We start from the raw sequence: 23,641 nt of genomic DNA, 5'->3' as shown, positions 1-23,641 counted from the left end.
AGTGAATGAGAAAACTCAGAATAACGTTACTCTCAAATTACTTACAACCTACTTGAAAAAGATATGAATAATGTATGTTAAATAATGTGATATAAATTAAGAATTCAATGAAAATGTTGGAATACAAGAAACCTACAGAACATGAGTATATATAAAGCTACCCACATGCAATGGTCTATTATAATTTTGAAATCTGAAAAATAAAGAACACATCGTATTTCTTACATAGTCGATGATAGGTTAATATGGTGGAGGAAAGTAAATCCTACAATACAACATATTTCTGGGATTAGTAAAATTTACTTACTAATGGGCTCAGGATTTATTATGTGGTAGATGCTTTTACAAGGCTAATATATACATGGGAAAGGGATGAAAATTGGAAATTGAGAATATCATAATAATAATAAAACCCTATGTGACTAAATTAAATGATAGCTAAATTTATGATGTTTCTGACATTCAACTTACTAACACAGGCCCAAAAATATAGTAAGAACAAATGTTATTTCCAAAACAGAATATCCATGACAGATCCCCTAAAGCTGAAATCAAAACAAACATATTCTACTCGTAGGTGTAACATGGTCACAATGCTGTCACTGTAAGAACTATGTAAGTATTATTATCTTGGTAAAAACTATAGATAGTAAACAAGGACTCAAAATTACTACAATAATGTAATATGATAATAAAATTGGGCAAAGGAAACTGCAAAAATAGAAACCACTCCTGAATACAGTAAAATCTTACCCTGATAGGTTTGAGAGCTTGAGCATCAGGAAGAAATTTCAACAATGTTGAGGCAGCCAGTAGCAGAAAAGAGCGATTGATTGAGTCACCTCCATCCAGTCCTGATAGAGATAACTTATAAAGACCATTGCAAGACTCATGTCGGACTGCAGTCTAAATGAAAAAAAAAGTTCCAAAGACAATCTGAGTTAGTATTAAACAGTTAATATTAGGCTTAATATGTTGGCAGAAATAACATTAGGCGACTTATTTAGTAACATTTTAAAATGCAATGTTCTGATCACATATTCACGCATATAAATAATATATGACCAAATAAAGTACTCCAAAGTATATAGTAATATGTAAAAACATATCTGAGAAATCCTAAATATGGCCATAAAATAAAACCAATTAAACAATAATAATAGACAAATACAAGGAATTGAGGAGAAAATATACGTATTAATTTATGTACAAGATTAAGTAACAGGATAAAATATTTTCATAACAGCAATTTATAAAACACTTAAAGTAGAACATTTTACCAATTCTAAGGTACCTGCCCAAATGTCACAATGGTTCTTTGGGACAGAACCAGAACAAAAACACATATTCATCAACTCAGAGTACAGTTTTATACAGTACTGTCTAAAAAGGATGTGATTGTTGGGGCTAAGTGATAGTAAGAGTATGTTTCTACTATTTCACGTAGGAATATGGTGTGAGTAATATCAAAGATATAGTTAGTGAAAATTATATTGTCCTCCTCAATGTCAATAATGGAATCAAAGAAAATATATTTACTTTTAGTTTCACTTGCATCTAAGATATACTCTAATTAAATAGAAAAAAACCCCACAAATAAGAACTTCTATAAAACGTAAATGACCACAATAAACGCTAAATGACAATAAACGCTCACCTCTCCATGTCCCAGAAAAGAGCAATTTTTTTAAAAAAAGCAAAATAATCTATAAAGAAGTATTTCAGAAAAAGACAAATATGAATGCTATAGAATATGTAACATTCACATTTAAGTATAGATAGTTTCAAAATATTCTAGATCTTCCAGATGATGTGATATATTTGTGGGATCATTTGTTTCCATTAGTTTTTTTATTATCAACTAGAGGCCTGGTGCATGAATTCGTGCGTGGGTAGGGTCCCTCGGCCTGGCCAGGGATCAGGGCCATCTCGCCCAGTCCTGATTGGCCAGACCCCAGCTAGCAAGCTAACCTACCTGTTGTAGCATCTTCCCCCTTGGTGGTCAGTGTGCATCATAGCAACTGGTGGAGTGGTTGACTGAATGGTTGACTGATCGGTCGGACACTTAGCATATTATGTTTTTATTATATAGGATGTTAATAATATAAAAAGTAAAGCGTAACTACTAATCTTTATTTTTATCTTACCTCAGGAATAAGGAGGGTCAATTTCTTTAGCCAATCTTGTAAATGATCACTATCAGCAAGGCTAGATTTCACTAAAGAACAGCAATGAGCCCAACTCACCAAGAGCCACATTGAATAATGTGAAACTAAAGAAAAAGTAGAAAAAATACAATTATAAGGGCTTGGTACTGTAAAGAAAACAATGTTCATTATTTAAAAATACATATAAATTTATCTAGTTATCTAAATGTTTACCTCTGAAAAATTAACTTTCTTAAATCCTTACCTTCATGTCTAGACCTGTGATCAGACTGAGCTTTCAAAACTCTGCAAACAAAAATACACCACCACCAATTAAATTCAGTAATGAATTAAAAATAACTTAGTTAAAAGTATATACAACTTTCCCCATTAAAAAACATTAGATTTTAGAAAGCTACTTTTATTTTTTTCTATGACTCTTATCTTTTATTTTAAAATTCACTGGTTAAATCTTATAGCAAACAAATGGATGCTCAGATTTAATAAAATTTGACTGAAACCAATATTGATTGAAATAAATAAACCCTCAACAAATACTCATCGGCTGTTATTCAAGAGAAAGGTCACAATGGTTTAGTCTAAACTTTAGATTCTTTAAAACAGTGGTTCTCAATCTTCCTAATGCCACGACCCTTTAATACAGTTCCCTCATGTTGTGGTGACCCCCAACCATAATATTATTTTAATTACTACTTCATAACTGTAATTTTGCTACTGTTATGAATCGTAATGTAAATATCTGATATACAGGATGTATTTAGGCGACCCCTGTGAAAGGGTTGTTCAACCCCCAAAGGGGTCGCGACCCACAGGTTGAGAACTGCTGCTTTAAAAGAAGAATCATACATTGACATAAAATGCCCTTCCTTTGACAAGAAAAAAAATTCTGAGAAGTACTAAATTAAATTATAGCAGGCCAGAAAGTGAGACAGAGAGACAAGAGTATTCAACCAGTTAATTAATGTCTGTGAGCCAACTAACAATGCTCACATTCCTGAATACATGAAGGAGCTTTGAAGCAACTCCCAGAGCAGTGATGGCGAACCTATGACACGCGTGTCAAAGTTGACATGCGAACTCATTTTTTTGGTTGATTTTTCTTTGTTAAATGGCACTTAAATATATAAAATAAATATCAAAAATATAAGTCTTTGTTTTACTATGGCTGCAAATATCAAAAAATTTCTATATGTGACACGGCAGCAGAGTTAAGTTAGGGTTTTTCAAAATGCTGACATGCCGAGCTCAAAAGGTTCGCCATCACTGTCCTAGAGCAACCACCAGAAACCATCACAATCTGCTTATGCATGAACTTTCAGGACTGTTCCCTGCAACCAATCAAAAGTAGTAAACATTTCTTCTTCAGGGATTATGCACCTATCCTAGAACTGCCCCTGCTTTACCTTCCTCCTTTACTTAGCCAATGTAAATTCTTTCAAAACAACTTACATCTTTCTTCTATAATGTACAAAGAGCCCACAACTCCAGAATGGGGGACAGGTAGTCTATTCCATCTAGCCCTGCTGCCGTTGGTTTAGATTTCATGCCCCAGGACTTAGTCCTCTTCTGACTAGCATTCAGCTCAACAAACCCTTTCAGAAAAGCTTTCAGCTATGAAAGGTTCTGTTTAATGCTGTTGTATTGTTAGTGCCAGCTTCTAGCATGAATAGTTAAAAGCAAATTATTAAGCCCTAACCGGTTTGTCCCAGTGGATAGAGTGCCGGCCTGCAGATTGAAGGGTCCCAGGTTTGATTCCAGTTAAGGGCGTGTACCTTGGTTGCGGGCACATCCCCAGTGGGAGGTGTGCAGGAGGCAGCTGATTGTATCCACCTGGAACAAGTGTTCCAGTTTCTAACTCTCTATGCCTCTCCCTTCCTCTCTGTAAAAAATCAATAAAATATATATTTTTTTAAAAAACAAATTATTAAAAAGTAAAGAAAGCTGACTAATTTAATATAATTTCATCTTTATTTTCCCTAATACTTTTAGTAACTTCAATGGAAAATATATTACTTTGCCCGACTGGTATAGCTCAGTGGTTGAGCATCGACCTATGCAACCTATGAACCAGGAGGTGGTCATGGTTCAATTCCCAGTCAGGGCACATGTTCAGATTGTGGGCTGGACCCCCAGTAGCGGGGCATGCAGGAGGCAGCCGATCAACGATTCTCTCTCATCATTGATATTTGTATCTCTCTCCTTTCTCTAAAATCAATAAAAATATTTTAAAAGAAAATGTATTCAGTTTCAAGAAAACTAATTGAAATTTTTATTTTAACAAGATTAAATATAAATTATTTGCCTTATAAATAAACTTTTTAAAAATATATTTCTATTGATTTCAGAGAGAGAGGGAGAGAGAGATAGAAACATCAATGATGAGAGAGAATCACTGATCAGCTGCCTCCTGCATGCCCCCCATTGGGAATCAAGCCCACAACCAAGGCACATGCCCTTAATGGGAACCAAATCCGGGACCCTTCAGTCTGCAGGCCGACACTCCATCCACTGAGCTAAACCAGCTTGGGCTTACAAATAAACTTCTAAAAAATCGCTAATCTCTAGCATTCACACTTTGCTATTAATTCACAGAATACCTTTTAAAGTCCCCCAAAGCAAGGCTCACCCATATTACTGATTTAAAGTAAAAGGTAATAAGAAGTAAAAACTTTATATATCAAACTTTATTAATATTAAACATACTATAAACATATTGGTATGTTAACTTTACCAGAGCAGCTTACTCACCTATCTTTTAAATTTGTAGTATTAAATGATTTTTGATAATACAAGCAAAAAGTGTTTTAACTGCTTTGATATAAATCTCCTAGCACAGTGGTCGGCAAACTGTGGCCCCTTGAGTGTGGCTCTTCCACAAAATACCAAGTGCGGGCGCGCACATACAGTGTGATTGAAACTTCGTGGCCACACAAAGAGCCGCCCGCATGTGGCTTGCAAGCCGCAATTTGCCGACCACTGTCCTAGCACCTTATTAATGGAGGGTTAGAACCTATGAAAAGATAATGGTGCAGAAATAGAAGCTGAGAAATCACAGAGATGAAGTGTGGGAATGGGGAGTGGACAAGAGCTCACATTACAAAGGTTTTAATGAATTTTTTAAGATGGAACTACTGGCCCTGGCTGGGAAGCTCAGTTGGTTAGAGCATCATCCAAATTCACCAAGATTGTGGGTTGGGTCCCTGGTCAGGGCACATATAAGCAACGAATGAATGCATAAATAGAACAACAAATTGATGTCTCGAAGTCTCTCTCTCTCTCTCTCTAAAATAAAGTAAAAATGGAACTGCTAGAACGAAAACAAGAACTGCCACACAGAGAACCAGCAGCAAAACCTGGTATCAAATCTGCATATTTATTTTTCACTGCATGAGGTTAACAGAGTCAAGTGAACAAAAAGTGGACGAAAGCAGTCATTGAATTGCTTTAACTCAATGTATTGTACTGTGTGAATACTGAGGAACAGTGTGTGTTAGAGGACAAGGAGGAAGAGTTAAGAAATATTTAGCTGAGAGTAACTGGTTGTTGGGGTATAAAACGTATTTTATCATATTAATCAAAGCCATGTTAACATCATTTTCTTCATTTCCCCATGTTACTTGTTCATAAGTTTTTAAACTATGAGGTAAGATACCTGGCACTGAAAATATAATGGTGAGCAAAATCACATTTAGTTTATATAGTACTTATACTTAACCAGTCTAGTGGGGTAAAGCAGGTATTGATCAAGGAATGAATGTGAATGAAATTGGGACAGACACTAAAGAAAAGTACATTAAGAAAGACATAATCTTAGGCCCTGGGTGATGTGGCTCAAGTGGTTGGAGCATCGTCCCATATACCAAAGGCTGCAGGTTTGATTCTTGGTCAGGGCACATACCTAGGTTGTGGGTTCATTACCCTGTAGGGGTATGTACAGGAGGCATAACCAATCGGTCTCTCTCTCTCCCCCTTTCTCCCTGCTCCCCATGTATTTAGTCAGCAAATACAATACTTTAATTTCAGGGGGGTGGGGGGGGAATAACTTGTACATTTAAAAAAGCTTTTCCAACATAACTCAAATCCATAAAATCATATTACATGTTTAACTATATTCTTATTTCCAGCTCTATCCAGAGGGCAGAGAAGCACGGAAACACTGGTAGCAATGAGTAGACCACGCACCCATATTTCTGAGGTTCCCTACCAACAGGCTTCTTAAAGAAAATGGCTGATTCTAGAACTAAGGCAGAGAAACAACAAACCTGGAAGGGGGAAAAAAGGATCTCTCCCCTCCACACAAAATAATGTGATATGTCAAAAGACACATGAACAAGCCTGACGAGGCCAACTCAGGAATAATTTTAGTAAAGTGAATAGTAATGGTAATGAATTACAACATGTTGAATGAAAAAAAATCCAAACTGATATTAAATAAAAGGAAAGAAGAGAAAGCACTTCCTAACAATAAAATGTCAACTAATAAACATAAAAGGAATGTTAAGAGTTAGAAAAACCACTAGTTCATAAATATATATTACTTTTTTTTAACTTTTAATCCTCACCCTAGGATATGTTTTTTTATTGATTTTAGAAAGAGAAAGAAAGGAGTGAGAAAGAAGGTAAGGAGAAGAGAGAGAAAGAGAGAGAGCGAGAGAGAGAGCGCTCGATTGACTCTTAAATGTACCCCGACTGGGAATTGAACCCACAACCAAGGTATGTACCCTGACCATGAATCAAACCCACAACTTTTTGATGTATAGGAAAATACTCCAACCAACTGAATCACCTGGCGAGGGCTATACCAATATTTTTAATTCAGGCAAGATCATCACTGAATGCTTAAAAGAAAAAAATCAATGAATGAAAATTTTATTATAGGAGCTGGAAATTTAAGCAATTGCAAAATATAGTCCCTTCGGGTTACTTTTAATTGCAAAGAAAAAAATCAGAAACACTGTAGAAAAAGCTAAAGGAAACCAGATTAACCAATCATAATTAATATCACTAATAATGGACAAACTGACATCACCAGGATGTATTGGGGAAGATTATTATTTATCGAGTATTCCTGATAAAATATATAATCCGTATCTAATCATGAGGAACAATCAGGAAAACCTAGATCGAAAGGTGCATTATAAAAGAATTGGCCTGTACTATTCAGAAATGTCAGTATCATAAAAGAAAGCTAAGACAGTATCAGTGATTAAAGGAAATGAAATATGACAACTAAACGCAATAGTAGTATGTGGTTCTAATGAGACATTGAGTACCAACTGTGTATTAGAGAATATTTTCTAAACTTATTTTACACTAGTAGTTAATAAAATGTCCTTGGTCTTAGGAGATACACATGAAAGTACTTATGAGTAAATGGTCATAATGTCTGAAACTTACTCGCAAAGATTCAGTATAATATGTAAATGAATGTGTTCGCGCACACACAGATTATACACACACTCATGATTATGTGATAAAATTGGCAAAATGTTGATAATAATATGCAAATCTAGATAAGCAGTGTGGGAGTTCATAAAAACACCCTAAAATTTTTCTAAGTATTAAATGTTTTAAAAAATGAAGCTTTAAAACACTATATTCTTACCACAAATGCATACATAAATTATGTTAAAAACATCATACCTAGGAGCCAGATTATCATAGGTATAAGCAACAGACATAAGTCGTTGTATCAAGCTGGTTCCTTGCACAAGAACAAGAAATACCTTTAAAACAAAACAAAACAAAAAACATTTTTAAAAAATCTTTAAATACATTAAAAAAAACACAAAACCACACAACTGCATTTTTAACCTGACTCAAAATTATGTTAAATTTTTTTATGACAAGGAGTATCTTAGAATGGCCATTTGAAAATACTGTAAAAATATCAAATATTAGAAAACAAGCAACTTTAACAAAAAAATATTCAAAATTTAGAAATACACAAATAAAACTATTTTTTTATATTTGCTCCACAGATTCCCTGCATGTCAGAGAAAAATACTATATCACACATTGGTGGATTTTTGCACCATAGGTGAAGAATAAAACATTTTCTACTTCTGAAACAAGGAAAAAGAAGTCAAGCAACAGCAGACTCCTCAACCATTCTGAAATGAATATAGGAAGACAATATAATACTCCAGGGATATACAGCATGGATTTCAGATTTAAAATCCTAAGGTTCAATGTTGAGTTTGCTGACTTTCAAGCTGCTTCGACTCTAATAAATACTTAATTTCTAAATTCTAGCTCTTTGTCCATATAATAGGAAAAAATAATAATTTGCTAATTTAATTTAAAAATTTATTGAATCTCTTCTGTAGGTTAGAGCTCATTCTGGGCACTGATTTTATAAGACACTGTTCCTTTCCTGGAGATGTTAGACAAGTGCACTGTAACTAGAGAGCACTGTAACACAAGTATATATATATGTAAAATGTGCAAAACCTGTCCCTGGCAAAATCAGGAAAGCTTCAAGAAAAATTATGTTTAGGAAGGAATATAAAAGTTCAATTTGAAATTTCAACCTTCGTAAAGGCTATTAAACAAATATAAAGAATTTTGTACTATCTATAGTGTACCAAAATTGGATGACTCTGTCTCCAGAATTAGTGTAACAAGAATTTTTGTTCCCAAACAGCTTAGATTTACATACTAAGCTCTAATTATTATGATGAATAAACGGTAAAATACATAATGTATGTACTTTTTGTAAACTACAAAAACCTAACCCTGGCATGTGCATAGAAAAAAAAAATAATGCTATTTATGGTTGTCATCTATGACTGAGGAGTTCACTTGTATATTCAGAACTATTTTCACTAAGAATGTACTTTCATATATTTTTTAAAAAATAAGCCAATTCTTGGGGGCTGTGTGGAAGTGGCCAAAGTGGGAATAAGGGGACATCTATAATAGTGTCAACAATTAAAGGTAAAAAATAAAAAACAAGCCAATTATTTTTAAAATTCTATATGTGTACCTATATTTATATATTATTAATATCTCAAGAGGAAATCACTAAGTGTCAAAAGCTTTTAAGTTATTTAGTGAGTTGATGGGAAAAAGCACATTCAATCTGTGCTTTTTACATTATAACCTGGAAATACTAGCATAGACCATTTTTCCCATTTAACCCTGGAATACTAACATTGATCATTTTCCCCTTTAATCTCCCTAAATTCCAGGGAAATATGCTTTATGTTTCCATTTATACCATCAGTTTCCAACCTATAACCACCACAATAGTTTTCTATCAGTAACCAATTCATTACTGTTTTTTCTTGAGCAGGTATGAAGTGAGGCACTAGTCACAAAAGATTACAAAATGAGAAAGAGATTTCACTAAAAACTCATCTCCATCTCTTCCCCACTTCCAAGACCACTGGTGAAGACATTGGAAATACAAATATATAATCATGTGAACAAAAATAATTCTAACTTTACTGCTGGTTATTGTGTCATTTTCTTCAGCTCTATCCATTATATATACTTGCTCTGCAATCCTAGGGCTGGTATATAACAAATCAAATTTCTCCTTGCCAGCTGACTTCCTATTAGGTTCTGTCAATCTGACACACTATAAATTATTTCCTTGTGGATTTCCTCTCTTTTTTTTGGCACTGCTCCAAAGTATTTCACCCAGAAAAGGCAGTTGGTTTTAGTTGGTTTTAGAAGCAGTAGCAAAACCACTTTCTTGAGCGGCCTAAACCCCAGTTCAACAGTATTTTTATTCTATAAGCTTATTTCTGAAAACCCCAACCTATTCCTCCCATATGTTCTGAAAACCCTATGAGCAGTAAATGGCTACGTGTCTAGATTACCTCAACATTTCTCTTTTGTATGTTCAGTCTTCCAACACATACATATAAAACCAATTCTCTATTTTAAATTTCCTCTGTTGAAATATCTAATGTGGTTTGCTTTCCTGAATGGACCCTAATATATTCAGAGTGTGTGTGTGTGTGTGTGTGTGTGTGTGTGTGTGTGTGTGTGTATATTACTGAATCCAAATAATAAACTCAATCCTACAGTTAAATAACATTAAAATGCCATATAATTTATTCTTACATTTTGGATGGTGAACATCATAATTACTTCTGCATTAAAATGAAGGCATCACTTCAAATGGTAACTCATACTGTGGTATTGTAGAATAGCATTTCTTATGCATTAGTGTTTTACATCATTTTGTCAAAACAAAAATACACAAGCTCTCTTAAAACATAAATAGAATTCATTACTACAATTTAATAACTTCTGAACTTTACCTCTGTTAATCTTGGTATATGAAGACCTTTGGCATGATCACCAGCAGCCTTTCTTGATTTTCCAGGCCAAGTTCTTTTCCTATGGCTTTCTGCTATACCAGACCAGGCAAAGACATCATGATAAGCTAAGTCCAAATCAGACGGATCTACCGCAAACTGGCATATTAACTTCAGCAAGCAAGCAAGACAGTCTAGCTGCCACTGTGGATAAGAAAAAAATGTCATTTCCCTGTTTTAATTAACTTAATATGGCTACTATATAACTTAAAATGAAAGGCTAGAAAATAAAAATAATTATACCTAGTAGTTAATCCATGTGCTACAGAATTTTGCTCAGCATATATTATGGTCAGTAACAACCCAATCTTATGAAACTGAAGAAAAATTATCAAAACACTAAGAGGGTCCATGTAATGAAATGGAAATGACACACATTTCTACCATGAAAACGTCATATAAATGTATGTAATAGGGAGATACGGGGTTTTTAATAAAAATACAGTACCACATTTCAGAAGCAGTGATATTTGAACAAAGATGCTGATCCTGACCTGAAAGACACCCCTTGAAGGAGTGCTAAAAGTGATCCCGTTCAGGCTAGTAGGGGATAGCTCAATAAATTTAAGAAAATAAGTGTCTGTTCAGGCTAGTAGGGGATAGCTCAATAAATTTAAGAAAATAAGTGTCTATTTATAGATTAAACAGCACATTATACATGCTCTGTATATAAGAAAAGTTAAACAGGGAATTCTTTGGGGATCTGGAATGGCTTAATTCAATTTACATTCTTTCTAATGGGAAAATATGATTCAGTTTTTTAACAAATCACTTCTTGAAAAGCCTTCCGGCATGAATTAAGTTCGAGTACCAAGGTTCCACTGTACACTGCTCAAAATGTACTATGATTTTTAAAACAGTTAAACAACTAACAAGTTGTTTCTCCAACAAGTTGCATATACTCTAATATATTGGGGCCATAGCAATTCTCAATAGCTCTAGAATATAATTCAACTGAAAATGTTAGATTTCTATATGTATATTTAAAATAAAAATATTTTGGTAAAATATTTTTTAGTTTAATTATTTCTGACTTAAAGATCTACTTAAAATTTTTTAAAGTAAAACACTTCCTTAAAATGAATTAATAAGAATTATCATTTATGTTCAAGATGAGAGTTTCAGAGCTTTCGCCTTAATAGTCCTCTTCTTCCCATTTTCATAACGCCAGTGCCAAGTGGTATATCTATACAATATACCAGTATACTTGAAACATAGCAATCCCATATACGTAACTGGTTTTCAGAAAGGTACCAAGAAATTTCAGTGAGGAAAGAATAGTCTTTTCAACAAAATGGTGCTAGAAAAATTGGATAGCCATAAAAAAATCAAATAAAACAAAACTTCATCCTCACTCCAGTTAGATAAAGGTTAGCTCAAAATGATCACAGACCTAAATCTGAAAGATAACTGTAAAACTTACAGAAAACAAATAAACAAAACTCAGAGAAAATCTTTGTGATCTTAAAAAAGGGATTTCTTATACAGGATACAAAAACTGTTACATTTAAAACTCTGCTTAAAAAACATAAATGTTTATTTATATATGTAAGCCACAGACTGAGTGAAAATATTCCTACTACAGTAGTCCCTCCCTTAGTCACAGTTTAATTTTCAGAGGTTCCAATTGCCCATGGTCAACAACAGTCTGAAAATATTAAATGGAAAATTCCAGAAATAAACAACTCGTAAGTTTTAGATTGTGTGCTGTTCTGAATAGTGTGATGAAATCTCCTGCTGTGCTGTTCTGTCCCGCCCGGATATGAATCATCCCTTTGTCCAGTGTGTCCACACTGCATACACTACTCAACCATTAATCACTAAGTAGAGCTGGCTCAGTAGCAAAGTGCTTGTGTTCAAGTAACTCTTATTTTACTTAATAACAGCCCACTGTGCAAGAGAGGTGATGCTGTCAATGTCAAAAAATTGGATAATTTACACAAAATGGACAAATTTTTAGAAACACAACTCATTCATAAAAAATAAAAAATCTGAATAATGCTCTACACATTGAAAAAGACAAGTAACATGATTTCACTCATATATGGAATCCAATGAATACAATGAATTAACAAGCAACACTGATACAGACTCATAGATAGAGCACAGGCTGATACCTGGGGAGGGGCAGGGGGACACTGGGTGAAGGAGGTGCATGGATTGAGCAAAAAGAAAAAAAAAAGAGAGAGGAAAAACTCAAGGATATGAACAACAGAGTGATGACTGCTGGGGGTGGGGTGGAGGAGGGTTTAGAGCAGCAGTTTTCAACCTGTGGGTCGTGACCCCTTTGGCGGTCAAACTACCCCTTTCACAGGGGTCGCCTAAGACCATCCTGTGAATATTTACAATTCATAACAGATATCAGATGTTTACATTACAGGTATTTACATTACAATTCATAACAGTAGCAACATTACAGTTATGAAGTAGCAACGAAAATAATTTTATGGTTGGGTCACAACATGAAGAACATTTAAAGGGCCAAAAGGTTGAGAACCACTGGTTTAAAGGGTAAATAGTGATGGATGGAGGACTTGACTTGGGGTGGTGCACACACAATACAGTATATAGATGATGTGTTGTAGAATTGTGCAACTGAAACCTGTATACTTTTGTTAACCAGTGTCACCCCAATAAATTCAATAAAAAGGACAAAAATGCAGATGGAAAATGTCAATGTAAATGAAAAACAAATTATAGAATATTAAAATAAAATTACTTCTGAGACCATTTAATGTGGAAAGGACAGCCTTTTCAAGAAATGCTGGGAAATCTGGATGTCTATATGAAAAAGATTAAAGTTGATCCATTACCTAACACATATACAAGAATTAATTCAAAATGAATCAAGGACCTAAAATATAAAACTCTTGGAAGAAAATATAGGACAAAAGCTTCAGGACATTGAATTTGGCAATTTCTTGAGTAGGACAACAAAGACACAAAGTAAGACTACATACTCACTAGAATGGCTGAAATTAAAAAGACTAACTATACCAACTATTGGTGAGAATGTGTAACAAATGCATGGTACAAACTCCTTTGGAAACAGTTTGGCAGCGTCTTATAAAGTAATCTTACACTTACCATACTTCTCAGCTATTATTTTACTTGGCATTTACCCAAGAGAAACAAAAACATATGTACCCCATAAGACTTGCATATGAATGTTTATATCAGCTTTATTTGTAATAGCCCCAAATTGGAAACTCAAATGTCCATTAATAGGTGACTGCATACTGTAAGTAGTAGTATACATATACAATGGTTCTCTACTCAGTAATAAAAACCAAACTAACAATACATGCAACATTTATCAATCTCCATATACATGTTTAGTGAAAGAAGCCAGATACAGAAGAGCATTTACCATTATTATTCCATTTACATTAAATTCTATAAAATACAAATGTAACCTATAGCAACAGAAAGCAGGTCAGTGGTTGGCTGAGAGAAACTGATTATAAAAGGGGAGGATGGAACTTCTGAGGTAGTAGAAATATTCTATATCTCAATTGTGTTGGAGGATTACACAAGTATACACATTTTTAAAAACTTAAACAATAATTTATAAATGAGCACATTATTTACTGCATGTAAAATATATTCAACTTCATAAGACACATAAAACTGAAAGTGGATCAAAGACCAAAATTTAAAAGCTAAAAATGTGAAGTACTTTAAAGCAAACAGTCATCAATCTTCATGGCTTTGGATAATACATTACTTTCAAGGATGAACCTTGAAAATCATATGCTAAGTGAAAGAAACCAGTCACAAAGGACCATCTCTCTAATAATAAAAGCATAATATGCAAACTGACCAAATGGCCAAACAGCGGAATGACCGTCCGGATGAAGCTGTGTGGCTGTGAGGGCTGAGGCAGCGAGGACCTACCCTTGCATGAATTTCGTGCATTGGACCTCTAGTATATATAGAAAAATTTATATGAAATGTCTACAATAGGCAAATCTGTAGAGATAGCAAGTCGATTAGATTAGTGGTTGCCTAGGGCTCAAACATAAGAAAAAATGAGGAGTGATTTCTAATGAGTCTGGGATTTCTTTTGGAGGATGATGAAATTGTTCTGGAATTAGACAATGGTAATAGTTGCACAATTTTGTGAATATATGAAAAACCACTGATTTACACATTTTAAAATAATTTTATTGTATGAGAATTATACCTCAAATAAATTTAACTTTAAAAGTGTACTTCAGCTAAGTTCATCATAAAGTAAAAAAAATTTGATTAAGAAACAAAAATGATTCTGAACTATAATATATTAACAGAGATGCATTATAAATAGGGGATATATCAGCAGACTTAAAGCAATCTGTCTCTCAGGCATGCTTGGCATCTCTGACATTGCTAGGCCTACCAGTATATGGCAGCAAATTTTTCTTATCAGTAATATTTCATAACAGTACCCAAACTATCAAAGTAAACAAAGAAAACCTTTGGCATGATTCCCTGCAATACCATTCAATACTAAACTTAGAATATTTTATAAACAAAATTTCTACAAATGGCACATAACTACTCATTAAAGATTTTAGTTAAATACTCCCACTTTGCCAAAGAACTAAAAGACACCTTATAACACTAAGAGATTAATGGGACAAGAAAGACATGAGAAACAACAAAACAAAACAAATATTTAAATTATAAGACACAGACATCAATATTTGTTATAGTAAGGTATCTATTTTCATAAAATATCTGTAGTAAAATATGTAAAATAAAAATGTATTGTTTTTCATTTCCAAGTATTGAAACCAGTGGTAAGAAAGCAATGTTTTCCACCCTAGCTGGTTTGGCTCAGTGGATAGAGTGTCAGCCTGTGGACTGAAGGTTCCTGGGTTCGATTCCAGGCAAGGGCACATGCCTGGGTTGCAGGCTCAATCCCCAGTAGGGGGCGTTCAGGAGGCAGCCGATCAATGATTCTCTCTCATCATTGATGTTTCTACGTCTCTTTTTCCCTTCCTCTCTGAAATCAATAAAAATATATATTTTTTAAAAAGATAGCAATGTTTTCTAAATGTACTTTCTTTCATTAATCTTTTATAGTAGCATTTGATATATAAAAAACACCTGTCTCCTAAATTCTAAAATAATTCTAAAAAACAAGTACTAAAAAATTACTTGAACGAAATGTTTCATAATGCTACTCTGCTTTGTTGGAGGTCAGGAAACAGAGCATCCTTTCCATTTGGTTTAAAAACTGAAAAAGAGTCTCTTCAAAAAATTAAATACATACACCAAGTTTTTTTTAAAAAAGCATTCAAAGTTTAACTATATGAATAACTATATAAAAGCCTAACTGGCTGAATGGCTGGATGACCGTTTGACCGGTCACTATGACATGCACTGACCACCAGAGAGAAGATGCTAAATGCAGGAGCTGCCCCCTGTGGTCAGTGCATTCCCACAGCGGGAGCACCGGTCAACTGACTGACAGATGCCAGATGCTGGCAAGAGCAGCTGCAGCAGAGTGAACCTCTCCCACCTCCATGGCAGTGCACTACTGAGCGGTGGAGGCGGCAGGTGCAGCAGGGCCGGGATGAGCAGGAGCGGTGCTGGCCAGGGCTCCTTTCTGGCTGGCTGCCGCTTTGTGCACTACTATATCCTTCGGGGGGTGTCGGACTGCTGGTTTTGGGCCGATCCCTGCAGGCCAGGCCAAAGGACCCCAACTGCCAGAGGGACCCGCTCACTCCGCAGACACCCTTCGAGCCCCAGCACTGCCCCAGGTGCGACGAGCGAGGGAGGAACTGCAGGAGGTTGGCTCCAGGGCGTGTCCGGCCTGTCTATCCCAGTCCGGCCCTGCCGGTCACCTTCTAATTAATTTACTTTCAATGTGCACGAATCCATGCACTGGGCCTCTAGTTAATATATAATGTATAAACCTAGAGGAAAAACATTCATTAGACATAGTTCAAGGGTCATTAATTTTAACACTTAAGATTTTTTAAACGAAGTTGACATGGAAAACTCTTACTGCATAATTTCTTTATCAAACTCTATTGATGAAACAATAATTTCTACTATACTCCATACTCTCCTGTGCGACAGTTGATGTAGCTCAAGTAATACTTGCTAAAGGGAAATGGAAATGCTTAAAATGGGATAACTATTGTAACTAGCTAACAGTGAATTTTCACTTACCACAGTCCAGGATTCCTGGTCTTTAGGCTCCAGAATTCCAGAATTAAAAATTTCTAATAACTGTTGAAGCCCTCCAGCAGCAACAAACTGTAAGCAATTATGAGCAGAATGGTAAGAGAAAAGCAGCTACATAATGTAATGAAGACCTGCTTTGAGGTATGTGTATATGTAAGTAAAATATTACCTATCTTTTAGTTAAAAAACTTCTCTTTGACTTAATAATCAAAATAATTTTTATACAAGTAACATACAGCCTACTTTCAAGAATTTTTAAAAGACTCTTGCAAAAATCTACAACATATCTTTGTATTCCATTAACCAGTTAATCCCAAACACTGGGATATACTAACAGAGTATTGCAATGAAGGAAATATGTAAGTGCTATAATTAGGAGCTCCAAGATATTAATACATATTAGCTTATAGTGAATTGGAGTAATCTGTATTTTTAAACTACCCTTTATTTTAATAGTAAATAAGTTGAAAACCAATAAATAATTATGGTATCTACTTTTGGAAAATTAGAAATAAATTATTTTCATCATACTGTAAAACACATGATCCAACCTTGCAACTCCATGAATTTTTACTATTTTCCACTTGATCCTCACTTGAATCATCAGAATCTGGATAAAGATCACTGTAACTTCCCTGTGGAAAAAAATAAGAATGAGAGAGAATGGCAAGAGAAAAAATTATTCTGGAATTAAAAGATAACATGCTCTGGAATTTTGCTCCAGAGTGAATACAACAAATATGTAATGATAACAATAGAAATACAATTACCGTTGACTCTCTCCTTATTCTTCTATTAGGTTTTCCCAGTGCTTCAATAATTTCCAGGGCATATAAAAGCTTGTGAGCACTCTTAATTTTGAGAAGTTCTTTCCAATTAAGTCCATCATTACTCTTAAATAAAAGAAAAACATAAGTTTCCCATGCCAACTTACTAAGGGAACATCCCTAAATTAAAGAAATTGACACTATATAAAATCTCTAATATTACATTTACATTGAAATACATTCAAACATGTGAAGACCAATCATATAATTGGTACTAATGTTATGCTTAAAACATCAATTACTGAGGAAGGAAGATGGTGGCATAGGTAAAAATGGTACTCACTGCCTCCCACAACCACATCAAAAATTTCAACTAAAATACAGAACCACCACCATTCAGAACCAATTGAAATCTGGCTGAACAGAAGTCCTACAAATAGGGAACTACAGAAAAGGTACATTGAGACTGGTAGGAGGGGCAGAGATGTGGGAACTGGCTGGTCTCACACCCAAGTGTGGTGGTTTAAAATCAGGAGGGATATCATGGCTGTGAAGGTTTCCCTGAGGAGCAAGGAATCCCTGCCCCACACCAGGCCCCCGGCCCAGGGTTTCAGTGCCAGGAAGAGAAGTCCCCACAACTTTTGACTGTAAAAACCAGCAGTTCCTCTTAAAGGGCCTTGCACAGGGACTTTCTGGGAATCGCTCCCTCTGAGCTCCAGCGCAGCAGTTTGAAAGGAACCTGGGACATTAGGGGAGGAACTAACTTGCCTGGAATTGAGGTAAGAGCTGGTGGGACAGCTTTCTCCCAAACAGAAGTGGTGGCAGAGGCCATTGTTCCTTTGCTGAGCCCTTCCTGCAACAGAGCTGAAAGGCTACTGCCATATCTGAATCTCCATCAAACTGGCTCACACTTTTCACCCCAATGGGTGATTCCCTGAGACCCCACCCCTCCCTCCTGGCAGGCTCATCCAAGACATTTTCAGTGGCTTTTCCATACAACTGGCCTCTCTTGTCCCATGCTTTGGAATTTCCTAAAATCTTTCAAACAAGCAGCACCTGGCATCAGTGTGCCCGTACCTCTCAATAAGTGGCCCCAGGCCCAGCAATAGCAGCAGATTGCCCTCGTTCACATCTTGGCCTTCCCTGAGCACATCCAAGCTCAACACAAGTAGGAGCCATCTGCAGATTGCTTTGTAACTAAGGTTGGGTGGCCCCAGGCAGGGCACGGGGAGAGGTTGACTTTGCACCTCTCAGGAGGCCTCAGAGCCAGTGCACCGGGTGGTCAACTTCGACCACACCTGATTAAAATCCTACTACCTGCACCAGTAACACACTTAAGGGATGGACTCAGTGAGGACCAAAGCCCCACTGAAACAAGTCCTGCTCCCGAACAGCAGCTCTTATGCTGTAGTCACAGATGATGCTCACAACCAATTGGCCTGGGGGTCAATCCCTCTCATTGAGGCTAATGTAAATCAAGGCTCAAACAAAATAGGACAATGCACAGAGCTCACAAAGGGATGCACCTGAAGCACCCAGTTTAGGCGACTGGGAAGGCTGAGCGACTGGGCCCTACAGGACACCTACTACATAAAGTGACTCTACACCAAGTCTGGGAGACATAGCAGATCTATGAAATTCAGAGAAAAAAACACAGGGAGTCGCCCAAAATTGCAGCGACAAAGAAACATGTCACAAATGAAAGAAAGGGAGAAGTCTCCAGGAAAAGAATTAAATGAAATGGAAGGAAGAAAATTACCAGATACAAGTTCAAAGCAATGGTTATAAAGATGCTCAAGGAACTTAATGAAAACTTCAAGAAATTTAGTGAGAATTTCAAGGAACTTAGTGAAAACATCAACAACATAAAAAGAACCAGTCAGAAATGAAGGATACACAAACTGAAATAAAGAATAATTTACATGGGCTCAGCAGTAGAGGATACCTAGAATCAAATCAAGAATTTGGAATATTAAGGAAGCAAAGAATACCCAATCAGAACACAAAAAGAAAAAAGAATCCAAAAATGTGAAAATAGTGTAAGGAGACTGAAAAAACTTCAAACATACCAACATTCACATCATGGGGGTATCAGAAGGAAAAGAAAGGAAGCAAGAGATCAAAAACCTATTTTAAAAAATAATGACAGAAAACTTACCCTACCTGGTGAAAGAAATAGATATCCAAGTCTAGGAAACACAGAGTCTCAAACAAGAGGAAAACCAAAGAGGCCCACACCAAGACACATCATAATTAAAATGCCAAAGGTTAAAGACAAAGAGAGAATCTTAAAAGCAGCAAGAGAAAAGCAGTTAGTTACCTACAAAGGAGTGCACACATGACTGTCAGCTGATTTCTCAACAGGCCAGAAGAAAGTGTCAAGAAATATTAAAAGTGATGAAAAGCAAGGACCTACAACCAAGATTACCCAGCAAAGCTATCATTTAGAATTGAAGGTCAGATAGAGCTTCCCAGATAAGGAAAAGTGAAAAGAGTTCATCACCACCAAATCAATATTACATGAAATGTTAAAGGTTGTCTTCTTTAAGAAGAAAAAATAAAATGTCAAAAATAAGAATAAAATAGCAATAAATGCATATTTAGCAACAAATGAATCTAAAAATTAAAATAAATGAACAAGGAATCTAATGAAAAAATAAACTAATTAATAAAATAGAACCAAGGGCATAGAAACCTGGAACAGTCTGACGAATCTCAGAGAGAATGGGAGAGGGGGGCTTGAAAGAGATTAACCAGAGAATTTATATGCATATATGCAATACCTATAAATACACAATAGGGTAGTGAATGCAGGGGGAGAGGGGGCTGAACACCAGGGGGAGGGGGGTAATGGTGGGAAAAAGGAAGGGTCATCTGTAATACTCTCAACAATATGGATTAAACAAATAAAAAATAAAACATCAATTACTAATTAAATTTGTTAAAGTAAAATTAATATACAAATAGCAGAATAGGAAAAAATTGTATCTTGTTAACCTTCACAACACCTGAATCAATTTATCATTTGATTAATAAGAAACATAGCAGCCTAGTTGAATTTGTGTACTTTTAATATAGAAGTAGTAAAGTCTAAGTTTAATATTTGTAAGTTACACCAACCCATTTAAAAGTCATACGCAAATACATACATTTGAAAATATTGTTTTCTGCTCTCAACTTATGAAATTGTTATTCACACTTAGTGTGCGTCTTTGACAATATTATTATTATCAGAGCTACTCTGCATCATGAACCATTTTCCAAGGCCATCGTCTTCATTTCTAAATCATTCCAGATATAGGATTTTATGAAAACATCCCAAATCTTAGATAACGATTAGCGTAACATTAGATTATTTTTTCCATTCATCCTATAAGTGTTCCATTGGTATCTCCAGAAAGTAACCCCTAAAAAATAATCTCTCATTTTAACATATATCTTTATAGGGAGATATCTAATATTATATGTGAGGTCATGCTCCTATGGGAAATCAACAAACATATTATTAGATTTCTTAGCTACATTTTTTTACCTAATTCTATCAGTTCACTTATATGAGCATCATACAAGTTGACAAGCACTGATACATGTCATTCAATCATACTATATGTTCTCTAGACATTTTTATTGTTGAAAACTAAGCAATATTCAGAATATTTAGTAATATGAAAAAACACTAATATAAAGGCAAATCCATGTTTTTTCCTAAAGATAACTTTAGTAAACATCCTTGCCTCATATTTACCCTACCTGTTCATTAAAGGTTAAAATGAACTGGCACTTTTTACTGAAGATACAGGTCAAAATGCAAACTCAAACACTCCCAGTAGGAATGTAAACTGGTACCATCCTCCAGGAGAATAAAGAGCTTCTATAGGCCTTGGCTGGGTATCTCAGTTGGTTAGACCATCATCCTGATATGCCAAGGTTGAGGGTTAAATCCACAGTCAGGGCAAACATATAAGAATCAACCAATGAATACATAAACGAGTGGAATAACAAATGGATGCTTCTCTCTTTCTCTCTAAAAATCAATAAAATAAAATAAAGAGAGATTCTGTGGGCTTACCTGTTCATCTGAGATATTCTGGAATGCCATTAACATATTAGGACATGTAGGAAGAAGCATCAGTAGTTCCCATACACGCCTAGAGAGGTTTTCTGCATGAAGATGAAGTTCTTCACATCTTAAGCTCTACATAAATAAGAACAACTGCTTATCAAGGTGGATCAGTAAAAAAAACAAAAAGTCTCTAAACTTAAGTTCAATTTTTTTGCATAAAATCACTAATGATCAAGTTTGATAATATTTTATAATCTTACTATAACAGTGAGAAATAAACTATGTACATAAATATATTTATCAATAAATTATGTCAAAGTTACGGTCTTTCAACTTGTTATTGAACTTCCCAGAAAAGTGACCTTTAATTCTAGCCCGTTTTCTTGGGAAACTTTCCAAATCACAGTGAAAATGTCTGTTTTATAAAAACATACTAGTAAATTTCAATAAGACTATCAACTACGTCCCCTTTGCAGGTTACTATTCTAAGTACTATGAAGACTTGGTGGATTAAGTCCTTAACCTTACATTTGGGAAAAGAGTATACCTGTTCCTCTTATTTTGCCTATCCATACCTATATTTCATTCTCAGACAAGCAGAGATTAAGAGGAAAGGAAAAATTTTTAACAATCTATTTTTCTCCACTATCATTTGTTAAATTTGACTCTATAAGGTGTTGAAATAATATTTAAGTATGTTTCAGGAAATATGCAAGAAATGAATGGGCAAGTTTCCTGATTTTTTCTTTTTACTTATAGCACAACCTCAAAGGTTAAATAAGCAGCAAAAGCTCATTTATAGTTTAAGGATTTTCCACAGAGTATGAACTTGTATATTATTATTCTACCACTGCTGTTGTCATTCATTTTTTAAAATATAATACATAGTCGAAAACCAAGATGGCGGCATAGGTAAACACCTGAAATTGCTGCCTCGCACAACCACTTCAAAAACACAACTAAAAGACAAAACAGACATCATCCAGAACCACAGGAAGGCTGCCTGAGTGGAAATTCTACAACTAGAAGGAAAAAGAAAACCACACTGAGACTCAGAGGAGGTACAGAACCAAAGTGCAGAGATACGGAGGAGCACGTGGAAAGGGCTGGCAACTGAGGATGCGGTGGTCTTTTTCAATCGGGAGGGAGGCACGGGCTCCCGACTGCTCTGAACTCCAGTTCCGGGTGAGTCTTGGGGAACCCACACTCATACAAGGAAAAACTGAGCTGTCTGGCAGTGGGCGGAACTTGAGGGCGGCTTTCTCTCAGAGGTGCTTGCAGTGATTTCTGCAGGACACTGAGAACCAGGACCCCCAGAGACCCCGCCCCACCCAAGCTGTGCTCAGAGGCTTTTGCATATGAATGGCCTGACCCTGTGAGATCTAAAATTACCTAACAAACTGCAGCTGGGTCACAGAGACCCAGAACATCCAAAAGAAGGCCCAAGGCCCCACAGCAGCTTGCATTGCTTCACAGCTGGGCCTCATCTGGGCACCTCCAAACCCCAAACAAAGAAGAGGAATCTGTAGATCTCTCCATAGCTCCTGCTAGGTAGCCTCAAGCAGAGGCTAAATTAGCACCTCCTTAGAGAAACAAGAGCCAGTGTACCCAGTGGTCAGAGTAGGACCATCCAGATTACAACTCCTCAGATCCATAAGGGACACACTCAGGGGGCAGACTCAGTGAGTACCAAAGCCCCACTAAAGCAAGTCGTGCCCCATAAGGGTGTCTCCAGCAAAGACGGTCTCCCACCGTAGACACAGCTGATTCTCACAGCCAATTGGCCTGGAGTTCAATTCCTCCCATTGATACCTACAATAATCAAGGCTTAACTACAAGGCTATACACAAAGCCCACAAAGGGGTGCACCAAGAGTGTCCACCTTAGGTAATTGTGGAGGCAGAGCCACGGGGCCCTATAGGACTACCTAGCACAGAAAGCCAGTCTATCAACACAGGGAAGCAGCCAAAATGCGGAGACAAATAAACAGGTCACAAATGACAGAAATGGAGGAAAGCAAACTACTGGATATAGAGTTCAAAACCACGGTTATAAGGTTTTTCAAGAATTTTCTAGAAACAACCAATAAATTTAGTGAGACCCTCGATAAATCTAGTGAAACCCCCAAGG

At 35.8% G+C, this 23,641-nt stretch overlaps 1 protein-coding gene across 1 annotated transcript in view; it reads right to left on the bottom strand.

The window, feature by feature from the left end:
- USP34 (ubiquitin specific peptidase 34) overlaps positions 1-23,641 on the bottom strand; it is a 213,680-nt gene that overhangs the window by 91,203 nt on the left and 98,836 nt on the right. Inside the window, 9 exon segments of the mRNA XM_015557870.1 lie at positions 754-906; positions 2,148-2,272; positions 2,413-2,453; positions 7,812-7,894; positions 10,445-10,645; positions 16,667-16,753; positions 17,233-17,316; positions 17,452-17,574; positions 21,518-21,643. Of these exon segments, the coding sequence (XP_015413356.1) occupies positions 754-906; positions 2,148-2,272; positions 2,413-2,453; positions 7,812-7,894; positions 10,445-10,645; positions 16,667-16,753; positions 17,233-17,316; positions 17,452-17,574; positions 21,518-21,643 (1,023 nt within the window).

The sequence above is a fragment of the Myotis davidii genome, unplaced genomic scaffold, assembly GCF_000327345.1.
Source record: "Myotis davidii unplaced genomic scaffold, ASM32734v1 scaffold6, whole genome shotgun sequence".
NCBI classification, from domain to species: Eukaryota; Metazoa; Chordata; class Mammalia; order Chiroptera; family Vespertilionidae; genus Myotis; species Myotis davidii.
Note: the sequence above shows the minus strand (reverse complement) of the source record. Positions and strands in the feature narration are given on the sequence as shown.